General features: G+C 46.8%; 1 protein-coding gene across 1 annotated transcript in view; it reads left to right on the top strand.

The window, feature by feature from the left end:
- Sh2d4b (SH2 domain containing 4B) overlaps window positions 1-21,577 on the top strand; it is a 115,920-nt gene that overhangs the window by 52,899 nt on the left and 41,444 nt on the right. Inside the window, exons 3-5 of the mRNA XM_021246757.2 lie at window positions 823-970; window positions 15,064-15,280; window positions 20,212-20,339. Of these exons, the coding sequence (XP_021102416.2) occupies window positions 823-970; window positions 15,064-15,280; window positions 20,212-20,339 (493 nt within the window). The remainder of the gene's footprint in view (window positions 1-822; window positions 971-15,063; window positions 15,281-20,211; window positions 20,340-21,577) is intronic.

Genomic DNA, 21,577 nt, shown 5'->3' with positions numbered 1-21,577 from the left:
TAAGTGCTAAAAACTCATGTACTGAAATAGAAAGGAATAACTTAATGTTTAGAACTGATAAATAAAAAATTAGTAGCATCCATCAAACACATCAATATAGCTGCAGGGAAGAAGGGCCGAAATAGTTGGAAATGGCAGCCCTATGGGCACTGGATGAGGGTGGAGAGGTTGAGTGAAATAATTTTGAGGATGGTTATTTTTCATTAAAAGTCTTTTATAAGGTCATGATGCATGCTTAACATAAACATGTTGCTTCTGTGTAAACAAAAGTAAACACACAGGTACACATACAACCTTTTTGGAACTTGAAGTTGGGACAGATGTGAGATTTGGGCCCCTGAACCTTTCTCAGAAACACCTTGCCCAGACTCCAGGTTAAGACAAGCTCACATCCTGCTGAGTTGCCTCCAGGAGGGCCAGGAACCTTCCTGTATCCGCCTTCTTTTTTGTCTCCTAATGGAAGCATGACCAAGGATGGCCCAGAGTCCTCTTATCTTTGTGGAAAGCTTTAGAGTTTACAAATTCCTCCACATATTTCAACCCATTTGATTTTTTTCTGTTAATCGGAATTAAAACCATGGCTTTGCACCTGCTAGGTAAGTGCTCTGCAACTAAGTTGTGTCTCCAGTTCTAACCCATTTGATTCTGACCAAGTGTGACTATCGCCATCCACCTGGGTAGGGTCTGAGAGTGGCATGGTCACTGCTGGCCCAGTCAGCCCAAATTCAGTTCAGCCTCCACTCGCTGTAGAATCACAGAGGCACATTTTTATTTTGAGGTGCTATAGTCCCCTAATGTTATTCTGTCCCCATGGCTTTTTAGAGGAAAGAGGAAGAGGAGAGGAAGTGGGGAGAGGAGCAGATTCGCCTTCAGGAGGAGCAGAGAGCGAAGGAGCTGTACTGGACCCTGAAGCAGGCACAGCTGCACAGCCAGTGCAGTGAGCACGAGGAGCGCGAGTGGAAGGAGCAGTGTGAGTAGAGCTTGCATCCCAGAGAGGACCCTGGCCCTGTCTTGCTACCCATGCTCCTGCAGCCAGCATTGCAGTCCACTCACTCATACACAAGTCTTTGTCCAGGGCAGAATGCGAGTGCATCCTACCATGCACCCATAGGGCAGGGGCTCCATGCTCAAGGAGTTCCATCCCTGTTCTGGAGATTTCTTACATTAAAAAATGAAATGCTACATTTCCTGAGCTTCCAATAATTCCTGGCTCCGTGCCATGCCCCAGGGATCCTGAGATGAGCTATCTTGGTCCTTATGTTGGAGGGACTCATCAGCCAGAGTGCAAGACAGACACAGGGACTTGATGACACAGGAATTAGGGAGGCCCAGCCTGGAGAGCATCAGAGGCAAGAAAAGTCAATCAGGAATGAGGAGGTGGAACCAAGTTTGACAGGTGTTTCATTTGTGCCCAGGGTTTGTTGTGGTCAGGTAGGATAAGACATACAGGCACAGAACTGACTCAAGAAGGAAGAAGTCAGGGCAGGAAGAGTGATGGGGATGGAAATGATCCAAATATGTTACGTGCATGTACGAATCTGCCAAAACGAAACCCATTGATCTGTATAACCAACGTGAAAAAGAAAAGACTGATTAGGACCTCCCCAAAAAATAAAAAGGAAGGAAGAAATGTTTTAGTATATGTGCTGCCGAAGCAAGCACGAGGAAGAAATGTTTACAGGAGCAGAGAAGGCCACCTGGAGAGGCACCAGGTTCAGTCAGGAGACAGAGGGAGTGAGGGGAAGCAAGAGCATTTATTGTGCTGTCCTCAGGAAAGATGTGACAACCAGGTTTAGGACTGGCCAGTCTGGATGTTCCCTGGGCACTGGGGTAAAGTGGCTGTCTCCAGGTTCCTGGTATCTGTCCCTCTGGGATTAGGGAAGGGGATACAGGCCCAGGGGGTAAGAGCTAGTTAGGGGCTGGGGGCATGGGTTTGGGTTGGCTGGTTTGCAGCTAAGTCCTTGACTTGTATGTCAGATTCATTCATTAAACAGGCCCTTTTGAGAAATTGATGTGTCATTCATTAATCACAAAATTTATCCTTTTAAAGTATTTTTTTGTAGTAAACTCACAGGGGTGTAGAACAACACCATTATCTAATTCTGTAACATTTTCATCACCTCAAAAAGAAACTTGGTAACAATTGACATCCCCCATCTAACCTGTCTCTGATGGATTTGCCCATGATGGATATTTCACATGAACACAATGATATATTATATAGTCTTTTGTGTCTGATTCTTTTATATGGCAACTGCAAAGGTCCATCCATGCTGTGGCATGTATCATTAGTTCATTCTTTTTACAGTTGAGGAATATTATAATTCATGCATATGCCACATTTTTGTTTTTTAGTTTAGCAGTTGATGGACATTCAGGTTGTTTTCCCTTTTGGGTTATTACAAACAATGTTGCTATGAACATTCATGTGTGTTTTTGTATGAGCAAATATTTTCCATTCTCTTGGGTGCATATCTAGGGGTGGAGTTCCTGGGTCACATAACTGTATTTCACATTTCAGGTAACTGTATGGTGTTTTCTACAGTGACAGATCCATGTTACATCAGCAGTGTCTGAGGGCTTTTCTTTCTTCATGTCCTTGCCAGCACCAGTTACTGCTGGTGTCTTTGACTACAGACAATCTAATAGGTGCTGAAGTGGTAGCTTATTCTTGTTTTGATATATTCTTTTCTAATGATTAACGAAGGGAAGCATCTTTTCATCTGCTTTATGTTCATTTATATGTATTATCTTTGGAGAAATTGCTATGCGAGTTCTTTGCCCATTTTTTGAATATTTTGTTGATGTGTAAGAGTTCTTTACACATTTTGGATATTAATCTTTTATCAGAGATATGACTTTCAAATATTTTCTCCCGTCCTTTGAATTGTTTTAAAATAATTTTTTTCAATTTTGATGATATTCAATTTATCTATTTTTTCTTTTCTTGCTTGTGATTTATGTCATATCTAAAAATCCCATAGCCTAATTCAAGGTCACAAAGCCTTAACATCTATCTTTCTTCTAAGAGACTGATAATTTTAGCTTGTACATTTAGGTTTTTGATCCATTCTGAGTTAACTTTTGTGTGAAAAAGGGCTCTTGCTTGATGCAGTTGTTCAAGCACCACTTGTTGGAAAGATTATTTTTAAGTACTTGGCACTCTTATGAGATCAATTGAACAAAAATGTAAGTGTCAACATCTGGACTCTCAATTCTATTTTATTGATTCTTATCTCTGTCTTATGTCAGTACCACACAGTCTTTTAACTTTGTGGTAAATTTTTTTGAAGTTGGGAGTATAAGACCTCCATAGTTGTTCTTCGTTTACAGGATTGCTTTGGACATTCTGGGTACCCTATATATACCCATATGTGTTTTAGGATCAGATTGTTGATTCCTGCAATAATTCGAGCTGAGATTTTGATAGTAATTACATTAAATTTGTAGATCAATTTGGGGAATACTGTCATCTTAACAATATTTAGTCCTCTCATTTGTGAATACAGGATGCCTTTCTACTTAAGTTTTATTTAATCAATTTAAATACTGTTTTGTAGTTTCCAGTATTCTTTTGTCCTTGTTGCAATGTATCTTTAATTATTTATTATTTTTGATGCTATTATAAATGGAATTGATATTTTATTTTCATTTTGCATTGTTTATTGCTAGTGTATGGAAATGCAATTGACTTTTGTATATTGATTTTGTACCTTAAAATCATACTACACTTGATATTAGCTTGAATCAATTTTTTGTGTATTCCTTATGCTTTTCTACATACAAGATAATTTCATGTGCAAATAGATACTTTTACTTATTTCTTCCCAATCTGGATGACTTTTCTTTTCTTTTCTTGCCAAATTGCTCTAACTAGAGCTTCCAATATTTTGAATAAAAGCAGCAAAAGCAAGCATCCTTGTTCTTGGTTTAAGGGTAAAGTTTTCAGCCATCCTTCACCAGTAAGTATATTAGCTGTGGGTTTTGCATATATAAGTTTAGTGGACTGAAGAAGTTCCTTGGTGCCCTAGTGTGTTTTATCATGAAAGGCTGTTGGGTATTGTCAAATGCTTTGCTAGTACCCATTAGGATTATCTTATGTTTTTGTTCTTTATTCTATTAATATGGTGTACTCCACAGTTGAGTTTCATGTGTTAAATCAATCTTGCATTCCTGGGATGAATACCTTTTGTTCACAGTGCATGATCCATTTTATATGTTGCTGGAATTCAATGTGTTAGTATTTTACTGAGGATTTTGTGTATGTGTTCATGAGGGAAATTAGTCTGTAGTTTTCTTGTGGTGCTTTTTCGTCTAGGGTAATACTGGCCTCAAAAATGTGTTGGGAAGTGTTCACTCCTATCATTCTGTGAAGGATTTATGAAGAATTTGAATTAATTCTTTCTTTAATATTGGGTAGAATTCACCAATAAAGACATCTAGTCCTGGAATTTCTTTGTAGGAAGTTTTCCTGATTAGTAATTAATTTCTTTGCTTGTTGTGAGCCCTTTTTTCTTGACACCTTGGATTGTTATAAGCCTTTGGTTAATTTCTAACATTCTGAAAAAGTTGATTCTGACAGTTTGTCAAAGTTTTTACTGCTTATGAAGAAAAGGATTTTCAGAGGTCCTTAATTCACTCTTTCTACTATGTCCTCTGAGCTGATAGCTATTAATTCATTGTGGACCCGGAATACTTAATTTATGGGCCATCTTCATAGATATAACTAGGTTTCGGCAAGGTTGGTATGTGATAAGTATCTATTTTTGTGTTACAGTTTTAAAATTCTAAATGACCCAGCACATAACCAACTACTAGAAAAGAAGTAGGTTAAAAAGAAGTTAGATAAAATGAAGAATTGATTAAATTGCAAATTTAACTTTTATTTTATATTTTACATTTTTTAGCACCTTGAAGCTGTTATGGTTTAGATCTAAAATGTCCCCAAAGGCCATGTGCTGACAGCTTGATGATTGGATCATGATAGCTGTAACTTCATCACTGATTAATCCACTGGTAGATTCATAATTTTAAGGCCATATAGGGAGGAGATAGAAAGTTAGGCAGTGGGGCCTAGTTAAAGGGTGTGGGTCATGGAGGCATGACCTTGGGGATGACATTTGGTTTTCACCTTCCCCGCCTCTCTCTGTGCTTGTGGCTACTATGGGATGGATAGCTTCTCTTGACCATGGCCTCTGCCATGATGCTGTGCCTCACCAAAGACCCAGAAATAATGGAGCCATTTGACCATGGAGTGAAACCTCTGAAACTGTGAGCCAAAATGAAACTTTTCTCCTTGGTTTGTTTTTCTTTTTTGGTATTTTGTTACAGAAATGGAGCTGGCTAAACCAGAGGCAGATGCAATTCACAAGACATCAATATCCTTCCTGATTCTCAGTATTGATGTGTGTGCCAGTTATTTTTGTCAAGTTGACTGCATTAAGAGACTCCAGGAGGGCTGGGGATTTAGCTCAGTGGTTTCGCCTCCAGGAGAGGTGACTAAATCATGGGGCACTATATTCATTAGTGAGTCAATCCACTGATGGTCCCTGCTTAATGTGCTGCTAGGAGCTGGGGTCCAGTTAGAGGTAGGTTACTGGGATGTGCCTTTGGAGTGCATATTTCTTTCTGGCACTTTTCTGCTGGGCTCTGCTTCCTGGATGCCATGAAGTGAGGAGATTTCTTCTGCCATGCCTTTCTGTCACGATGTTCCTGCCTCACACGCCAGCTGACCATTTACTAAAATCTCTGAAATTGTGAGCCAAAAATAAACCTTCCTTCTATGAATAGTGGGTGTCAATTAGTTTTTCCCAGCAACGGGAAAGCTGACCAATACATTGACCTTGACAGGCCTCTTGTACCTTGGCATCCCTCTGTGCCAGGCCCAGACCAAATGTCATCCTGTATGGAAAGTCTCAAAGCATCCATATCATCATGATGTGATCATTTCTCAACCAGGCCCATGTCTCCTCCTCCTGTCGTCTTACTGTTGTGGTCACAAAAGAGCTGGAAAGCAGGGCTCTCTGTTCTCTCCAAAGATATTTTCAGCTGGTGCTGGTGCTGAAGCCCATTGGGGAAAGCGGGAGCATGCGGATGGCTCTGCTGAAGGAAATGCGGGGCTCATGATGCCCTGGTTTCTTTGACTCCAGGGACCCTTCTGTAAAACCCTTTGAATTCTGCATAATGTATTTTGAACACTACTGCCCTACCCTTGTGGCTGCTCTTTGCTTGACATTTTCTTCCCCTTAGGAAACTTCCTTTCTTACTCAAGGGGTCTCCACAAGACTCTCTGAATCACTGGGAGCCTGAGAGAGTGTGTCTTCTGTGCAGAACTGAGTCTCAGCCCATTGTAGCAGTATGAGAGGCAAGCTCCCCAGGCCTCCTCTAGAGCACTAGGGCAGTGAATCCCTTTGGATCCTCAGTTCTTTCTTAACAGCATGTGAAGGGAAGGGTCCTGCTGGTGCCTTGTGGAAGACAGCAAAATGCTTCTTTGAGAACCCTTTATTGGAAAAATAATGAAATCACATTATTAACCACATGTGCAAGTAGTTAGAATTAGTGTGAAGTTTTGCTTTTCAGTCTGGATTTCTTGTTATTTGGTCAAGGTGTGCCTTTGGCCCTGGTGGAAATGCAAGTAGAGATCCCATTCAGGACCATGCCCTCCTTCTGCTGATCACATCCACTGTGGGACCTGGGTCTTGCTATGCTATCTTCTGGCTCCCTTCAGAGCCAACATTACATATACCAACATTGTGCTCTAAGCTTTTTGTCATCCACAGTGGGTTCTGTGTTGATAACTCCGGGATGGAAGCACAAGGAAGAGCCTGTCCCACTTGCCCAGTGGTCGCTGCTGGGCAGATGCACTTGAACTGTTTTTGCCCATTTACATAGGAGTTTTTTTTTTTAACAATTGCTAAATAGTTCTAAGCACTGGTATCCACTAAATTCAACTGAATGACCCAAGCCCTGAGAGTTCACAAAGTTTTAGGACATTCATCGCTCTTATGCTTAGAACAGCCTCAGAATACAGCAAGCCTTGCTATTTCTAATCTGTTTATAGAAGAAGTGGAAGCCCAGACTCAGTAGGCAGATTGGGAGGTTGTGTCCTTATTTCTGGATGTGTGTTCTGGCCTGAGCATCTATTTTTGAAAGGATGTGGGAAGGATCTCTCTGCCCATCAGCCTCACAAAGTATCTGGATACACGGATGACTTTTCTCATTGCTGAGACAAGATACTCCATACTTACAATTTAAAGGATGAGAAGTTTATTTTTAGTTCTTAGTTTTCAGAGGATTCAATCCATGGTTGGTTGGCTCCAAGGCAAAAATGGCGTGGCAGAAAGGCATGGCGGAGGAAAGCTGCTCACCCATGGCAGCTGGGAAGCAGAGAGAGAATAGAGGAGCCAGGGACAAGAACACAGCCTTCCTAGTCACCCCCATGTGACTCCCCACCTCCTCACAGCACAGTCAGCTCTGAACTCATCAGCGGGGGAATCCACAGTGGTGTGTAGAGCACCGCCATGTTCCAATCACCTTGCAAAGGGCCCACCTCTCAATCTTTGAAAAGTTTTGGGCGGGTGCATGTTAGGTCTAAACCATAACACCTGTGCACAGGAAGTTTCACGGAGAAGCTGGAAAGGCTCACTGATTCCACTCTCTGATGTTTCTGCAACATACTGCCAAGCATCCCCAGGACCTTTGGGTGGTGGCTGAGGATGCAAGAACACAACGCATATATTCTCAATAACAAATGTGTTTGAATCTTTAGAATAAAGGCAGATGAAAGCTCTGTCTCTATTGGAGCTCAGAGCTTCTGGTGGTGGAGAGAGCAAGGCAATTTTGACCTTGGTGACAGTACCTTCCTCCACTGCCCTGCACCTTGGGGAAATGCCCATCCTTGGCACCCAGAGCACACTGAGGAGCAACCTTAAACACAGACTGAGTGTCTACTGCATGCCAAGTGTGTGTTAGACATAATCCCGCTCCTTAAGAATCTCAGGCTGGACAAAGAAGTTCCCAAGACAAATTGTTACAATTCATTGAGTAGGTGCCCCATTAGAAGTCAGTGTCAAATACACACAGAGCATCAATCCATTTGGAGAAGGGAGGACATTTGGAAAAGCCTTTGAAGGAGTTAGCATTTGGCTTAGGAAAAATGAGTAGAAGAAGCTAGGGAAGGGTGTTGTGGCAGTTAGGGTAGAAGTTCAACTTAATTGGTCCTGGGATGGGCCCAGGGGTTGGGGGAGCACACTTTTGAGTCTATCTGGGTAGTCATGGAGACATGGCCCTGGGGGGTCTATGTCAGTTCCCTCATCCCTGGCACTATTCCTCTCCCTCTTCCCAACCACCATGAACTGAGTAGCTCTGCTTCACCACACCCTCTACCATGATGTTTCTGCCTTGGAGCCAGCCAGCCGTGGACTGAAAACATGAGCCAAATTAAACCTCTCCTCCTTTAAGTTGTGGATGTCGGATACTGTGTCTTCGCAAAGGGAATGGTGACTAATACAGATGTCATAGCAGAAGGAATGGCATTGACAAAGCAAGGTCACTGCATTAGTCTGTTTTCCATTACTGTAACAAAATACCCGAGGCTGGGAGCTTTACAAAGAAAAGAGGCTTATTCAGTTCACAGTTGTAGAGGGTGAAAGTCCAAACAGCAGGTACAAGGGCCCCCTGGTGGCATCACATCGTAGCAGGTAACATTATGGAAGGCAGGAGAGGGAAGGGGGAGAGATAGAGGGGGAGAGAGAGAGGCAGAGAGAGGGAAGGAGGCAGAGAGAGAGAGAGAGAGAGAGAGAGAGAGAGAGAGAGAGAGAGAGAGAGAGAGAGAGGGATCATATGGTGAGACAGGAGGCTAGAAAAAAATTTGGGGCCAGGCTTGCTCTTTTATTATCACTTGCTCTTGCAAGAACTGACTCATGGTCCCATGAGAACTACTTAATCCTTTCAAGGGTGGTTCCCCCATGGCCTCCTCACTTTCCTCTAGGACCTACCTCTTAAGGCCTATCATTCCTACTCTCAATAGTGTCACACCCTGGTGACCCTGCCTTGAACACATGGACCTTGGGGGTCATACTCAGGCCAGTGTGTGCCTGTGCCATGGTGCATGTCAGGATGTGACCACAGCCCAGAGCTCCTTTTGAGGAGTGATGAAAAATGAGGCTACAAAGTCAAGATGGGCAGTAGCTAATGAGGAATTCATAATGGAAGAAGAGGCAAGTAGAAAAAGGCGGCTAGGTAAAGGTTTATATTGAGAGAAATCATGAATAACTATGGAGGAAAGTCACTTGAAGTGACTAGTGTGGGGTGGAGCACCAGGTTGGGGGTCCTCTGCTGGCTCTGCTGCTTCCTAGGGAAAAGTGTTTACCAGTTGCTCAATGTCCTGCTTGTAGAAAGGGGTTAATCAAGCAGAATTGAGGCTTTTCAGAGTGAGGAAGGGGAAGAAGGATGCGAAAGCACTTTCTAGTTGTAAAGGTCTGCATGTGCACAAAGCACTTTCTCTTTTATAGCTGCATGATGTATGGAAAGTTAAGAACTGGGATGATTTTTCCTTGGGCAAGGATTATGCAGTTACTGGTTCAGGTGCTTCCTGGCTGTGGATTAATGTCTTGTGCACAAATGGAAAGGAAAAAAAAACTTCCAAAAAACAGAAAAGATGTGATTATTTAAGTTCCCTGAATTTGGTTCTTCATTTTATACTTCCTTAAAGAATGATGAGCTAAACTCTGCAGCTTGTCATTCAAATCCAGCAAAACCACATTGCTCTCAATTAACTTAATATGAAAGATAGAGTGGGTCATTAAAGTGTGCAGGAGCAGCAGTTTTTGATAATACAGCCAAATTAAATTCAAGTTAGAAACAAAAGGAATTATCCCTTTTCGTGTCACTTGAGTACGGAGTTAGTTATTTCGTTCAGACAGGAGAGTTCTGGCTTCCGAGAATCCATGAATAGATCAAGTGCAAAGCTTCATTTGATCATTTTTCAGCTGTGAAATTGTAGGAGTGTGGAGTTAGGTAGCATCTAATTGTCCAGAGATTGGAGGTAAGCCAGCATGACTTGGCAAAGGATATGATTTTTAAAAACTGGACGTTTATTATTATTGTTGGGTTTAGAAAGGTAAAAAGGGTTTTGGAGCCATCCGTGGGACTTGGACTTGCCTCTAACCCCTTGTGATCTGGGTAGTGGCCTCGAGCCTGGAACCTGCATGCTGCTGTCTCCCTCCCTGCCAGGCTGTGGACAGGGCTGAGTGAGATCAGTTGGAAAGGGTCCGGGACTTTGGTTCCATCCCCTTCGTTGGGATTCTGGAGAGAGCATCAATGATCCTAAAATGCTATAGAGGCTCCGGACAGGCTGAATCCGAGGCATTTGTGAGGATACTGGCTTGGAAGTGGGGTAGGGAAGAGCAGAATCTGGGGCTACAAAGAAAGCGAAAGGACAACGCAAAAGGCGGGCTTTTTCTATATAGTACTGATGGGTGGGATACGACACAGCTTCCCTTTAGACATAACTAAAGATGCTCCTTGACTTAGACTGAGATTGCGTCCCATAAACCCGCCATGAATTGCAGATAGGGTAGCCGGAGAATAGGCTGCGGCAGCTCCCCGGGCTCCACCTCAAGGTCACGTGACGCGGGGGTGCGGCCTCGCCCAGCACCCCAAGGCGGGCTCTGACTGCACACCGCTAGCTTCGAAAACGATCCAAATTCAAGATTTGAAGTACGATTTCTATTGAGCTCCTATCACTTTTCACAACTGTAAAGTCAAAAATCCTAAATTGAGTCATAAATCAGGGACCATCTAGTTGGAAATGCACCCTAAACTCTGAGTACCACGTTTTTGGGATTACAACTCAAAATGGTGCTAGCCCCAGCACCTGTGTGCTAGTTTTCGGGTTCTCTCTCCTCCCGAATTCCTGGAGAATACGTTCACGTTACTTTTCCGAAGCCTGCGGCTTCCACCGGCGAGGAGCGCTCTGGTCCTAAGGGGATCCCGCAGTTGCGCCTGGCAGCCACAGGAGGTCACTGTCGGCAGCCATCTGCTGGGCGAGCAGAACAAGGACAGGCGGCAGAGGCCTAGAGTTGGGGGCTGGGCGCCCTTCCCTAGGCCTGGCTGGGACAAATCTCTTGCTTTGATTTTTATTTTTAAATCAGAAATGGGTCTTCTCACTGAGCCACATTTCCAACCCCTTTTTAATTCTTTAAATTTTGGGACAGGATCTTGTTAAATTGCTAAGTTGCCCAGACTGGGGTGGAATTTGTGATCCACCTGCCTCAGCCTCCCAGAGTGCTTGGATTCCAGGCGCGCAGGTGAACTTGCTTGCTTTCCCGGAAGTTGGTCTCTCAGGGCTCACTATCTGTAGTGTCAAACCTCCTCATTCCTCAGTGACCTGGGCTCAGCAGGGGGCTGCGTGTTTCCTGTCTTCAGGGGCCAGGAGGGCTCCCCTTCCCACAGGTTTTCGGGTTCCCATTCCCTTAGCCCCACCCAGTCCCGTGCTCATCCTCTCTCCACCCCACCTGGGAGTGACTCCTCCTGGAGCAGGGTTCCGGGATGGGGCCCTTCTCACTGCCTGCCAGGCACATCCGGCAAGGTTTCTGGGACTTCTACTGTGTGCCAGCCAGGCCCTGGGCACACCCTTCCTCTGGACTCCTCCTCCACATCTCCCTAAGGTATCTGAGGACAAATTGAAGCACGTCCACCCCCGTACAGCTGGGATCTGAGTGAAGCCTTTCCCTGCCCTATGGGAATATTCAGTGATATTCATCCACATCCTGCTTCCCCACACACTGGAGTTGCTCAGGTGCCCTGCAGGGTGCACCTGGCCCTCTGACTTCTCCCCGGGTGAGGCAGGGAGCACAGACAGCTTCATTAGAGAGGGGCCTTGAGGGGCAGCAGCTGGCATCCTGAAGAGTGAAGGCCCCCTGGACCTTCCTCCTGGGCCCCACATGCACCTATCCTCCCTGCCTTTAGAACTCAGCCCTCCTCTCCTCTACCTGCCTTGTCACTGCTGTCAAAGGCAGAAACATGGTGGTTTTCTGGATTCTCCCTTCTAAAAATTTACCCACGGACAGTTTCCACCTCCTATATGTCTCTGAATTTATGTCTCGATTGCCCTGGCCATTCATTCAGCCATCACCACTTTCCCCACATTGTCTTAGCTTAGATCCCCATTGCTCACTGTATTTCTGTTTTCTAAGTCTCCTTTCTTGTTCCTCTCCAGTACATTCCCAACATGGTAGCTCAATCTTTTAAAGGTGCAAATAGCATCCTGCTCTTCTGTTTGAAACCATGCAAGGGCTTCCCGTCCCCTTTTGGTGAAGCATTAGGAGTCATTAGCCTGTATTCATTGCTCTCCTAGATGGCCTCTTCTGTTTTTCAGGCCTCAGCTCCTGCCCTCCTTCCTGCATGTGTCCCTCAGGCTACACTGACCTAGTCCAGGAGGGACACACAGCTCCTCTTGGCCTCCCGGCCTTTGTGTCTGAGCCTTTTGTGCTGAGAACGCCCTCTGCTTTCTTGGTTGAATCTCGTGTGTCCACCAGGCTCCTGCAGAGGGTGTCCCTGTCCGGAGGGGGTGTCCCTTCTCTGGGGCCCTCAGCACCCTGTGCACTCCTTGCCACTGCTCTACCCACTGCTTACAGAGGGGCTTCTCCTCCTGGAGTGCAGGCTCTCAGAGGGCAGGACAGTGCTGTAGCCACGTCCTCTAGCCCCAGCCCTGCCACCAACTGACACAAGGAAAATAGGAACCCCTCCTCAAGACCCTATACTGCCTGCCACCTGTCAGAAAACGGTGAAGACAATCTGACTCAGCTGTGTGACCATGGGCTGATGCACCCTGGGAGTTGTGTAAGTGGTGGCCCCAGTAGGCATGAAACACATGAATGCTGAATAAGCACACACACCTTGCCCCAAAGCGTTAAAGTGGAAAAAACACTGTCGCCTTGCAACAACCAGCCTGGTGGTGATTCAGGAGCAGTGGGGCTGCTCACAGGAATTCTGCTGGGAGAAACTCACCACTGTCGCCCCCCCTTCTGGGTCAGAGGACTGAACAGGTGCTTGAGCATAGAGGAGGATGTGATTCCTGAATAATCTGGCTGTGTGGCAGCCCTTGGGTGAAGATGTCTCATTTTTCAGGGAGGGAAAACTAAGACTCAAAGAGATGAAAAGTTGTCCAGGCCAGACAGTGAGCCAGCAGCAAAACCTACCTGTGTGTCCCTGTCTCCCCAGAGCTGTAAACTCCCCAAAGCCAACAGTGCCTGTAGGACATGAGCTCTGGGCTTGGTTTGCAGTGTAGTAACCACAAAGCTTGTCCTGGGGCATTGACCGGGTCAGACCCTGCACCATAGTGCCAGGAGGTTTCCTGATGTTCTTCAGGTCTGCAACCCAACCTATGGATGGGCCTGGGGGGTCCCTGAGACCAAGTTTCCTCCCTGGAATGGCTTCCTCCTCCTCTTTTCTCTGGAAAATGCCTTTCGATCTTTCCAGACTGTTTTACTTCATTTTCTGTTGCTATAGTAGAACATCTGGCCCTGGGGAATTTTGAAAGGAAAGAGGTTTATTTTTGTCTCACCGGCTGGAAGAATAAGAGAGACTGGGAGGGGACAAAGGAGCTGACCTGCTTTTAGCCACCTGCTCTCCAAGAGTTAATCTCTTCCCATGAAAACTAACCTGGTCACACAATGTTTGTCCCTCTGAAAGGCCCACTTTCCAATGCTGGTACACTGGTAACCCACATTTTAGCATGCACTTTGGTGGGAACAAACCACAGCACTCCAGGGCACAGAGAGAACTATGGCTTCAGCTCCCTACACAGTGAGAGCAGCTGACTAACTCTGACAAGACTGTATTAGTCCCTTTTTAGTTTTGAGGTACTGGGAATTGAACCCATGGCCTTTGCACTGAGCAACATATCCAGCTCTTATTTTTTTTGTTTGTTTGTTATTTTGAAACAAGTTTTCTCTAGGTCACTAAGTTGCCCAGGCTGGGCTCCAACTTGTGATCCTCCTACTTCAACCTCTCAGAGAGCTGCTGGGATGACAGGCCTGTGCAACCATGTTTGGCTTTTGGTCCTTTTAAAAAATGATGCCCATTGCTTTCTTCACTCAGGTAGAGGTATTTATTTGTTTTATTTCCCCAGTTTGAGTTCCTTTGTCATTTCTCTATCCAGTTTAGGGGCAAGAGCAGAGCTAAATATTTAATTGGGTGCATTCAGTCATCCAGAAATGCGCATTGCCTGAGGGCCTGTTCTAGCCCTGGAATCCTGCAGTGAGCAGACTGGAGATACTTCTTCACTTGCTTGGTGGAACTCACAGCCTGCCTGATGCTCTGGACCTGTGACAGCCCCCAAATGCCTTATTAGGACAGAGGCATGCTCAGATGCAGAGATGTCCTGGTCAGGGAGGAGGTTCTCCACCCCTGTGGAGGACAGTGCTGTCTTTCAGCACCAGGGCGACTCCCCATGTCCTCCAAGGGCTAACAGGAAGTGCACTGGGGCAGTGTTGGATGGAGCCAAGGACAAACTGCTTCTGGGAAGATCTCACCCTGGAGGGGAAGGTGAGCTGCAGGGCTAGGGCGAGCTGCATGAGCTCTCTGAAAAGAATTTGGATTTTAGAGGGAGGCAGGGGCCTGGCCAGACACTGATGAAGAGCTGGTTTTAATGGAGGACTTGGACTACAATAGGTCTGGTTCCTTCTCTTCCCTTTTCTCACTTTGAGACTTCTCTTTTGAGTTTCAGAAGCACCAGCAACCCAACACACACATGCACACATGCACGCACACACACACGTTTTAAGGCCACTTGTTTGTGACAGTGCTCTGCCTTTAGAAACACAGAAAGGAGGAAGGCCTGAGAGAAGCGTGTCCTGGAGTCTTGTGAGCTATGCAGTGACAGTTACCAAAAGGTTTGCCCACAGCACCTCTGTCTGGAGGCCCCAAGCCTCCGTGGAACCCACACGGGTGAGTACTGGGGCTCCTGGTGAGTGCCCCTGAATCTCACCCTAACCAGGTTTGTGCAGAGCGCACTTTGGGCTTCGGGTCAAGGCCAGCAGTGTGTCTCTCCCTTTGCAGTGTGCAGGATCAAGGCGGCTGACGAGGAGCGGAGCCGGCGAGCTCAGCGTGCCCGGGACGAATATCAGCGACATTCATTCCGCGCCATCCAGAAGGGCACCGTGGCTGGGCTCAGCTCCATGTTTCAGGAGCTTGGCCAGAACCAAGAGCAGGAGGCGAGACTCTACCACCATCTGCCTGGCCCCGGCCCACCCCTGCCCCTCGCTGCGCCTGTTGGGTGAGTCTGGGGCCCTGGAATACCCTTGAATTGGGGCGGGCAGAATAAGGTTCCAGCCCTGACTCGCTAGTCATTTTCCCCTGCGGCCTCAGTGTCCCAGGATGTATGACGGGGTGATGGGGGGAGTGGAAGGCGGTGGGGCTTGCGCTTTTCTTTCCATATTTAAATTGTTAAACTTAAGGGACGTACAGTATTTTATCACTGTAATGTTTATATTTTCCTCTTTCATTTTAACTCTTTGTATTAATGTAAAATAATTGCACACAATGCTGGGATTTGTTGTGGCCCTTTTGCATAGGCATAGAGTACGGAGGTTTGCACATTTCCAACAACTTTGAAATTCTGTGAGTCTTAACCTCTTTGGGGTCCAGGATTCCCTTGATAATCTGAGGAATGCTGTGTACCCCCTCAAAATGTGCATATATAAATACTCCAAAATGTGTGCATACAGTTTTTTATTCGTAAAGGTCCCTGGGCCCTAGATTAAGAACACATAATAGAGGACCTCAAGTGAGTTAAATGGGACCCAGTAGCATGGAAATGGGAACTTGGCCTCTTCTAACTATGGCTGGTGTTGGTTTGTCACTGTGTGAATAGAGGTCTGCAGATCAGTGTGGGTGATGGCAGGGGCTTTCACACAGTTTTTGTCCCCAGAGGTTTGTTTGGCAAGAACATTTAGGTGACAGCCCATGATTTCGAGGACTGATGGTCAGGAGACCACTGGAAGCCTTTCCAGGTCCATCTGTCCCCACCTATGGACACCCTAGATATTGCTACCTCTGCTCCCAGCCTTCTCACCATTGCTAAGCAACCACTCTCCCTGGGGAGAGCCTAGGAAATTATCTGGGGACTCAGTTCACTCCAGGAAATGGAGGTGTCAGTGGAGGTGTCAGCGTTGTGCTTTAATTAAGGACTGGAGTTGCTCCTAATCCCCTATCCCTTCCTCCGTGTCTAGGGAGTGCTGACCATGTCTTCATTTCTTCCTGCCTTCTCTCTTCTGTCCCTTCCTTTCTTGGCATGTGTGATTCTCCGACCAGGAAGGAGGTGCATGCACTCAGAGCCCTCTCCCTGTGTTCCTCCTCCTCGAGTCCCTCTCCCTCTGGGTGGTGATGGCTCTTGTTCATGTGTCCTCTCAGTATCTTCCAAAATTGCCAACGTGAACAGTGTTGCCCCCTCCCTCTTTTGTTACAGCTGCCTGGTGGTCTACTGCAGAAGTGTGCTATAAGTTATTTCTTAAATGCTCTGTTAGTGGACATTGGTGGTGTTGCACAACTTTAGTTATCACCGACAATGCTCTGAATGAATTACCTTGTAGAAATTAATCATATATACATGGCAAGAGAAATTCCCCCAAGTGAGATCACTACTTGCCCTCCACAGAGCTGGTACCAATTCACACCACTATCCTTTGGACTGGCCAACACTGTGTTGTCAAACTATGGTTCTGAGTGAGAAGTAACACCTCAGAGCAAGTTTAAACTTGTGCTTTTATTTATGAGACTAAATACTTAAGGGTCACTGGAATTTGTTTACCTCTTTCCCTATCCATTTTTACATGGCGTGAGTGGTTTTTTCCTTAACCATTTCTAGGAATGCCTTACATATTAGGGAAAAGGATTTTTTGTTTGTGGTGAACATTTTTTTCTCCATTTGTCATTTGTATTTTGACCTTTGTGATGGAATTCTCCGGCATGCCAAAATGCTTGAGTTTTTATGATGTTATTATTTAAGAAATGTCTTCTGTTTTGGAGGGCATAGTTAGTGTATTAGTCAGCTTTCCCATCACTGGGACAAAACACCTGGCACCCACAATTTAGAGGGGAAGGGTTTTTGTTTGGCCCACAGTTTTGGGCTTTCAGTCCATAGTTGTCTTGCTCCAAGGCAGAAATAGCATGGTGGAAGAGCCAGTGGAGCAAAGCTGCTCGTCTGCTGGCAGTCAGGAAGCAGAGAGCAAGAGGAAGAAGGGAAGAGCAGAGGACGAGAATACATCCTTTCAGCTGACTTCCCAGTGACCCACTTCTTCCAACCAGGCCCCACCGCCTAACAGCGCGTAAACAACTGAACTGATCAGTGGATGAATCCAGGGATAAATATAGCGCCCCCATGATCCAATCACCTTCCAAACTCATGAGATGTTGGGGGGACATTTTAGATCTAAGCCATAGCAGGCACAGTTAGAAAAGCCCTCCTCCCTTCCATGCTTTTGAACAGAAACCTATAATTTGTCTCTTGGGTCCATGTGGTGAAGCTGTAGGGACCATGGTGCAGCCTGGCTGTGCATGGTCAGGAGGAGAGGGGTGGCCTCTGCCTTGAGCCTGGAGAAGTCAAGGGGCCAGGCAGGTGGAGGAACAATGCTGGCACAGATGGAAGCACCTTCTACCTCCTTGCTCTGCCATAGCAGAGGTCCCTGTGGTCTCTCTGTCTTCAGCTCCATGGTGCCAGCCTTGCCCAGAGGTGGACACTCACTGCTGAAGGGAGGAGCATCCTTGGTGCAGTAGTGGGGCTTCTAGCCAGGAGTAGCCATCCCAGTGTTTGTATTCTGAGGGATCAAAGTTTCTGCTTGGAAACACATTCACATTCAGTGCTTGGAGCTGAGGGACCAGCATGGGTAGGTTTTCTTTGCTGTTGTTTATAACCTGCTATTGCCTTCTAAGAAGCTGGAGGCCTGGAAGCTACAAGGATCTTTCCTCATGGTGCAGTTGGTTTTGGGGGATGCAAATGTGGAAGAAGAGGCTGGGTGGAGCAGGGATGCTGCTCAGTAGGGTGAGGGTGTCTGGGGCCCTGAGAGGGAAGGGGAAGTTCCCAAGCGAGGACAGAGGAGAGAGCAGACCTGGCTGCGGGGTCCTGGTGGGTGGGTGAAGCCGAGCCTGGAGCGGGGGCAGGGAGGCCAAGTCAGGAGACCACATTCCTGCTGGGCACTGCTGTGGTCGGATGTGTGCATCTTCGTGTGTCTGTCCTTCGTGGTTCCTACTGTGCCAGTGCTTAAGTGGTGCCCTGTGGAGGTGCTTACACTATGGGGCAGGTGTGCCTGGGGAGTAGGTTAAGATAGTTCATGCAAAGAGCTGGGAGAGTTCTCCGGAGAGCCAGGTTCACAAAGGCTGATCCTGACCCCGGTATTGTTTTCTGCTTTGTGATGTGACCTCTTCCTCTCGCACACACTCCCACCAATGATGCCATCACATCGGGCCCTCCAGATCTTAGACTTTCAGCTCCCAAACTGTGAGCTAAATAAACCTCTTTTCTTCATATGCAGCCTGCCTTGGGTGTTTTGTTATAGTAACAGAAAACTGACTGTGGCTTTAAGGTGTGTGTCCTCTGTTTTTCTTCTAGCATCTTTCCTAGAATCTATAGTGTTCAGTCCTGTGTGTCTGTGTGTGTTGTGCTAACACATATGTGTGTGTAAGTGGATCCATTGTAAAGAGTTACTGAGCTCTTCAGTGTTAAAGTGTTGGTATAGAGCAAATATAGTTTATTTTATAAAAAATGGTGAGGACAGGGGTGCCCCCAAGTGCTAATCCTATTAGGGAAATAGCAAAGTCAAAACAAGATTCCTATCACTCTTTTAGAAGCAGTGAAGAGGGCAGTTTTGCTCCAGGTGGGCCAAAGTCTTCTTTGGACACTGCATTTCCACACTGTAATTTAAGGCACCATGGCCTTGCTGCCAGGTGATTCAAAACTTGTTGGGTGTGTGCCTTGTGTCACATGCTGTCAGACTCACTGTGCAGCCTGAATGTAACGCAATCCTATGTGGCTTGGTCTCTGTGCAGCCAAGAACCTCAGTTCATACACGAAGCAGTGGAAATCTTGGCTCCCTGTGAGATGACATTAAAGGTGTCCAGTTTGCCCCCTGAGATCCCTCACTTGCTCCTGCTCATCCCTCTTAGGTGCCTCACTGGGTCCCTGGGCCAGGGTCATCCGGTGGACAGTTGTGTTCCTTTCCTTCTCCCTTTCCCCAGTGACAGGACCCACATGGCTAAAGGGTTCACTGAGAAATGAAGGTGGGAGATTAAGAAAGACAAAGAGATATGGGTATAGGCGGGGCCAGGTGGGGCTCTAAAGACCCCAGGCAAATGGCTGTGTGCTTATTTATAGTGGTAGAGATAAGGGAAGTACAATGGGAGGTAAAAGGGGCTGGTCTGTAACTGGAGCCAGGAGAGTAGCTAAGGTCTGCAGGACATCATGTTTGATGGTTTTCTGAGGAAGGGGCAGGGAGGAAGACAGTCCTCTTCTGGGCCAGGCCTTGCTCCACCACACCCTCTTGTGGCCGGTTCTCCTCCTGCGGGGCCCTGCCTCATCCATGGGAGGAGGTGAGTCAGGCCTGGCCATAGTGATCTACATTGCAGCACTCTGAGCACACTAGTACTTATCTTTTTATTTTCTGGGAGGGGAATCTCAGCTGTCTCCGGAGCAAATCAAGGTTCTGTGGTTTCCCTTTCTGTTCACTGTCCTGATTGTGCCTCACAAAAGCCTGGCTGGCTGGCAAAGGCAGGGGTCCTTACAGAGTGTGGGGCAGGGGACCCCAAACCAGGACTCTCCTTAGTGGGGGTAGGGGACACTCACACCTTAATGAATTTGCTCCTGTCTCCTGAGGACCCGTCTTCATCCATGCTGATCTTTTTGCACTGGCCATCCTCAGGAAAAATATACCCTTTCCCACTGTAGACATCTCCTTCTGTCTTCTTTCCACTTACACTTGTGTATTTTTCTTTGAAGCAAGTGATAACTGCATTTTGGACAAATAATCGTACTTGCTGCATTATAATTTGCAAAGTGCCTTTAAGTACCCACGCTCAGTGAATCCCCTTCAGAGGCCTGAATGAGGCACTGTGCTTACTCATTCTCAGGGGCTCCCTTCTCTCTCTCTCTATTCCTTTTCCCTCCTCTCTCCTCCTGCACTCTGCCCTAACTCTCCCACCTGCCTCTCTTCTTAGCAGGACCTGGGAGCGACCATTGCGTCCAGTCTCCAGAGAAATCATCGTCCGCTGGTTTAAGGAGGAGCAGCTGCCTCGCCGAGCTGGCTTCGAGAGGAACACCAAATCTATCGCTCCCTGGTTCCATGGTAGGACCTCTATGTGGGCCCTGAGGCAGACGCTGTCTGTATATCTGCCTCCCTCTGTGGACAAGGAGGTGTTAGAGGACAGTTGTAATCAGGGGATAGGATTTCAGGCTCCAACTGCATCTGTTCTGCTCCCTGCAATTCCAGCAGGGCTCCTGGAGCTTGGGGGACTCTTGGCTCACTGTCTGCTGGGAAGGGGGGGAACAGGAATTGTGTCTGCTGCTGACAACACATGATGACTTGGCCACCAGGTCTCCTCTGAGGCATCTTCCCTGTATTCATAGGACTGCGAACTCTCTGTGGGCCAGGAGGTGCTGGTGGGCAGCCCCACATCTTGGTGTCTGAGCCTGCGCTCCTGGGTCCTGGCTGTAGCCCGGCACACTCCAGGCTCTGAACAAATCCTTGCTGATTACACGACAGATGGCTGGATAAAGAGGTCACAGTCATCTAAACAGCGTTGAGATAGGAGGCTCCATGGAAGTCTTCCAGTCCCTTCATTACAGATAGGAAACTGATGCTTAAAGAGGGGAGGAAGTTTTAATAAGGTAACAGGAGACTTGTAAAGTCAAGTTCAAGAATGCATCTCAAGGGTCAAGACCCCAGTCCAGTGATCTGAATATGCAGTGACCTCAGGCAGGGAAACAAGACTGTCACTTCATCCCATACTTGCTGCAGGGAAATGGGACTTGCTACTGGCCGTCAGTCCCCTCTGTATTGGCTAGCTAATGCTGCATGACAAATCACCTCCAAACTCAGTAGCTTAGAGGAGTAGCTTATTATGTATTCATGAATTTTTGAGTCAATTGGGACATTATTCTAGCATGGCATAGGCTCAGATGATCTTGGCTGAGCTGTCACTGGACAGCTGGCAGGTCAGTTCGGTACTGGCTGATCCAGAATAATCTCAGCTGGGACATCTCCTCTTTACTCCATGTGCTCATTCATCCTCCAGCAGCCTCAGGGTTCTCTGCAGAAGCTGCACGTGTGCTTTGCTCCCTGAGCCTCTCTCTAACCAGCTCAGATCTGCCTAGGGATACCCCTGGTAGAACTGATCTCACCTGCCATGGTGATTATCCAGTTGACCCTCACCTGTTTCTGCTTCCCCTCTGCCTGCTCCTGGGAGCTTGACCAGCCTCCCCTCTGGCCTGTTGTAGTCCCCTGATTCTGGTATCTTGAGGGCCAACAGGCAACTGGGAGAGGTGCCCTCTAGGCTAAGCTCTGGGCATGGTCTGGCTCCAAGA

Source organism: Heterocephalus glaber, unplaced genomic scaffold (assembly GCF_053883595.1).
Source record: "Heterocephalus glaber isolate CG9 unplaced genomic scaffold, H.glaber_assembly_v1.0 deba00001755, whole genome shotgun sequence".
Lineage (NCBI taxonomy): Eukaryota > Metazoa > Chordata > Mammalia > Rodentia > Bathyergidae > Heterocephalus > Heterocephalus glaber.
The sequence above is the reverse complement of the archived record's forward strand: the minus strand, read 5'-3'. Positions and strand labels throughout refer to the sequence as shown.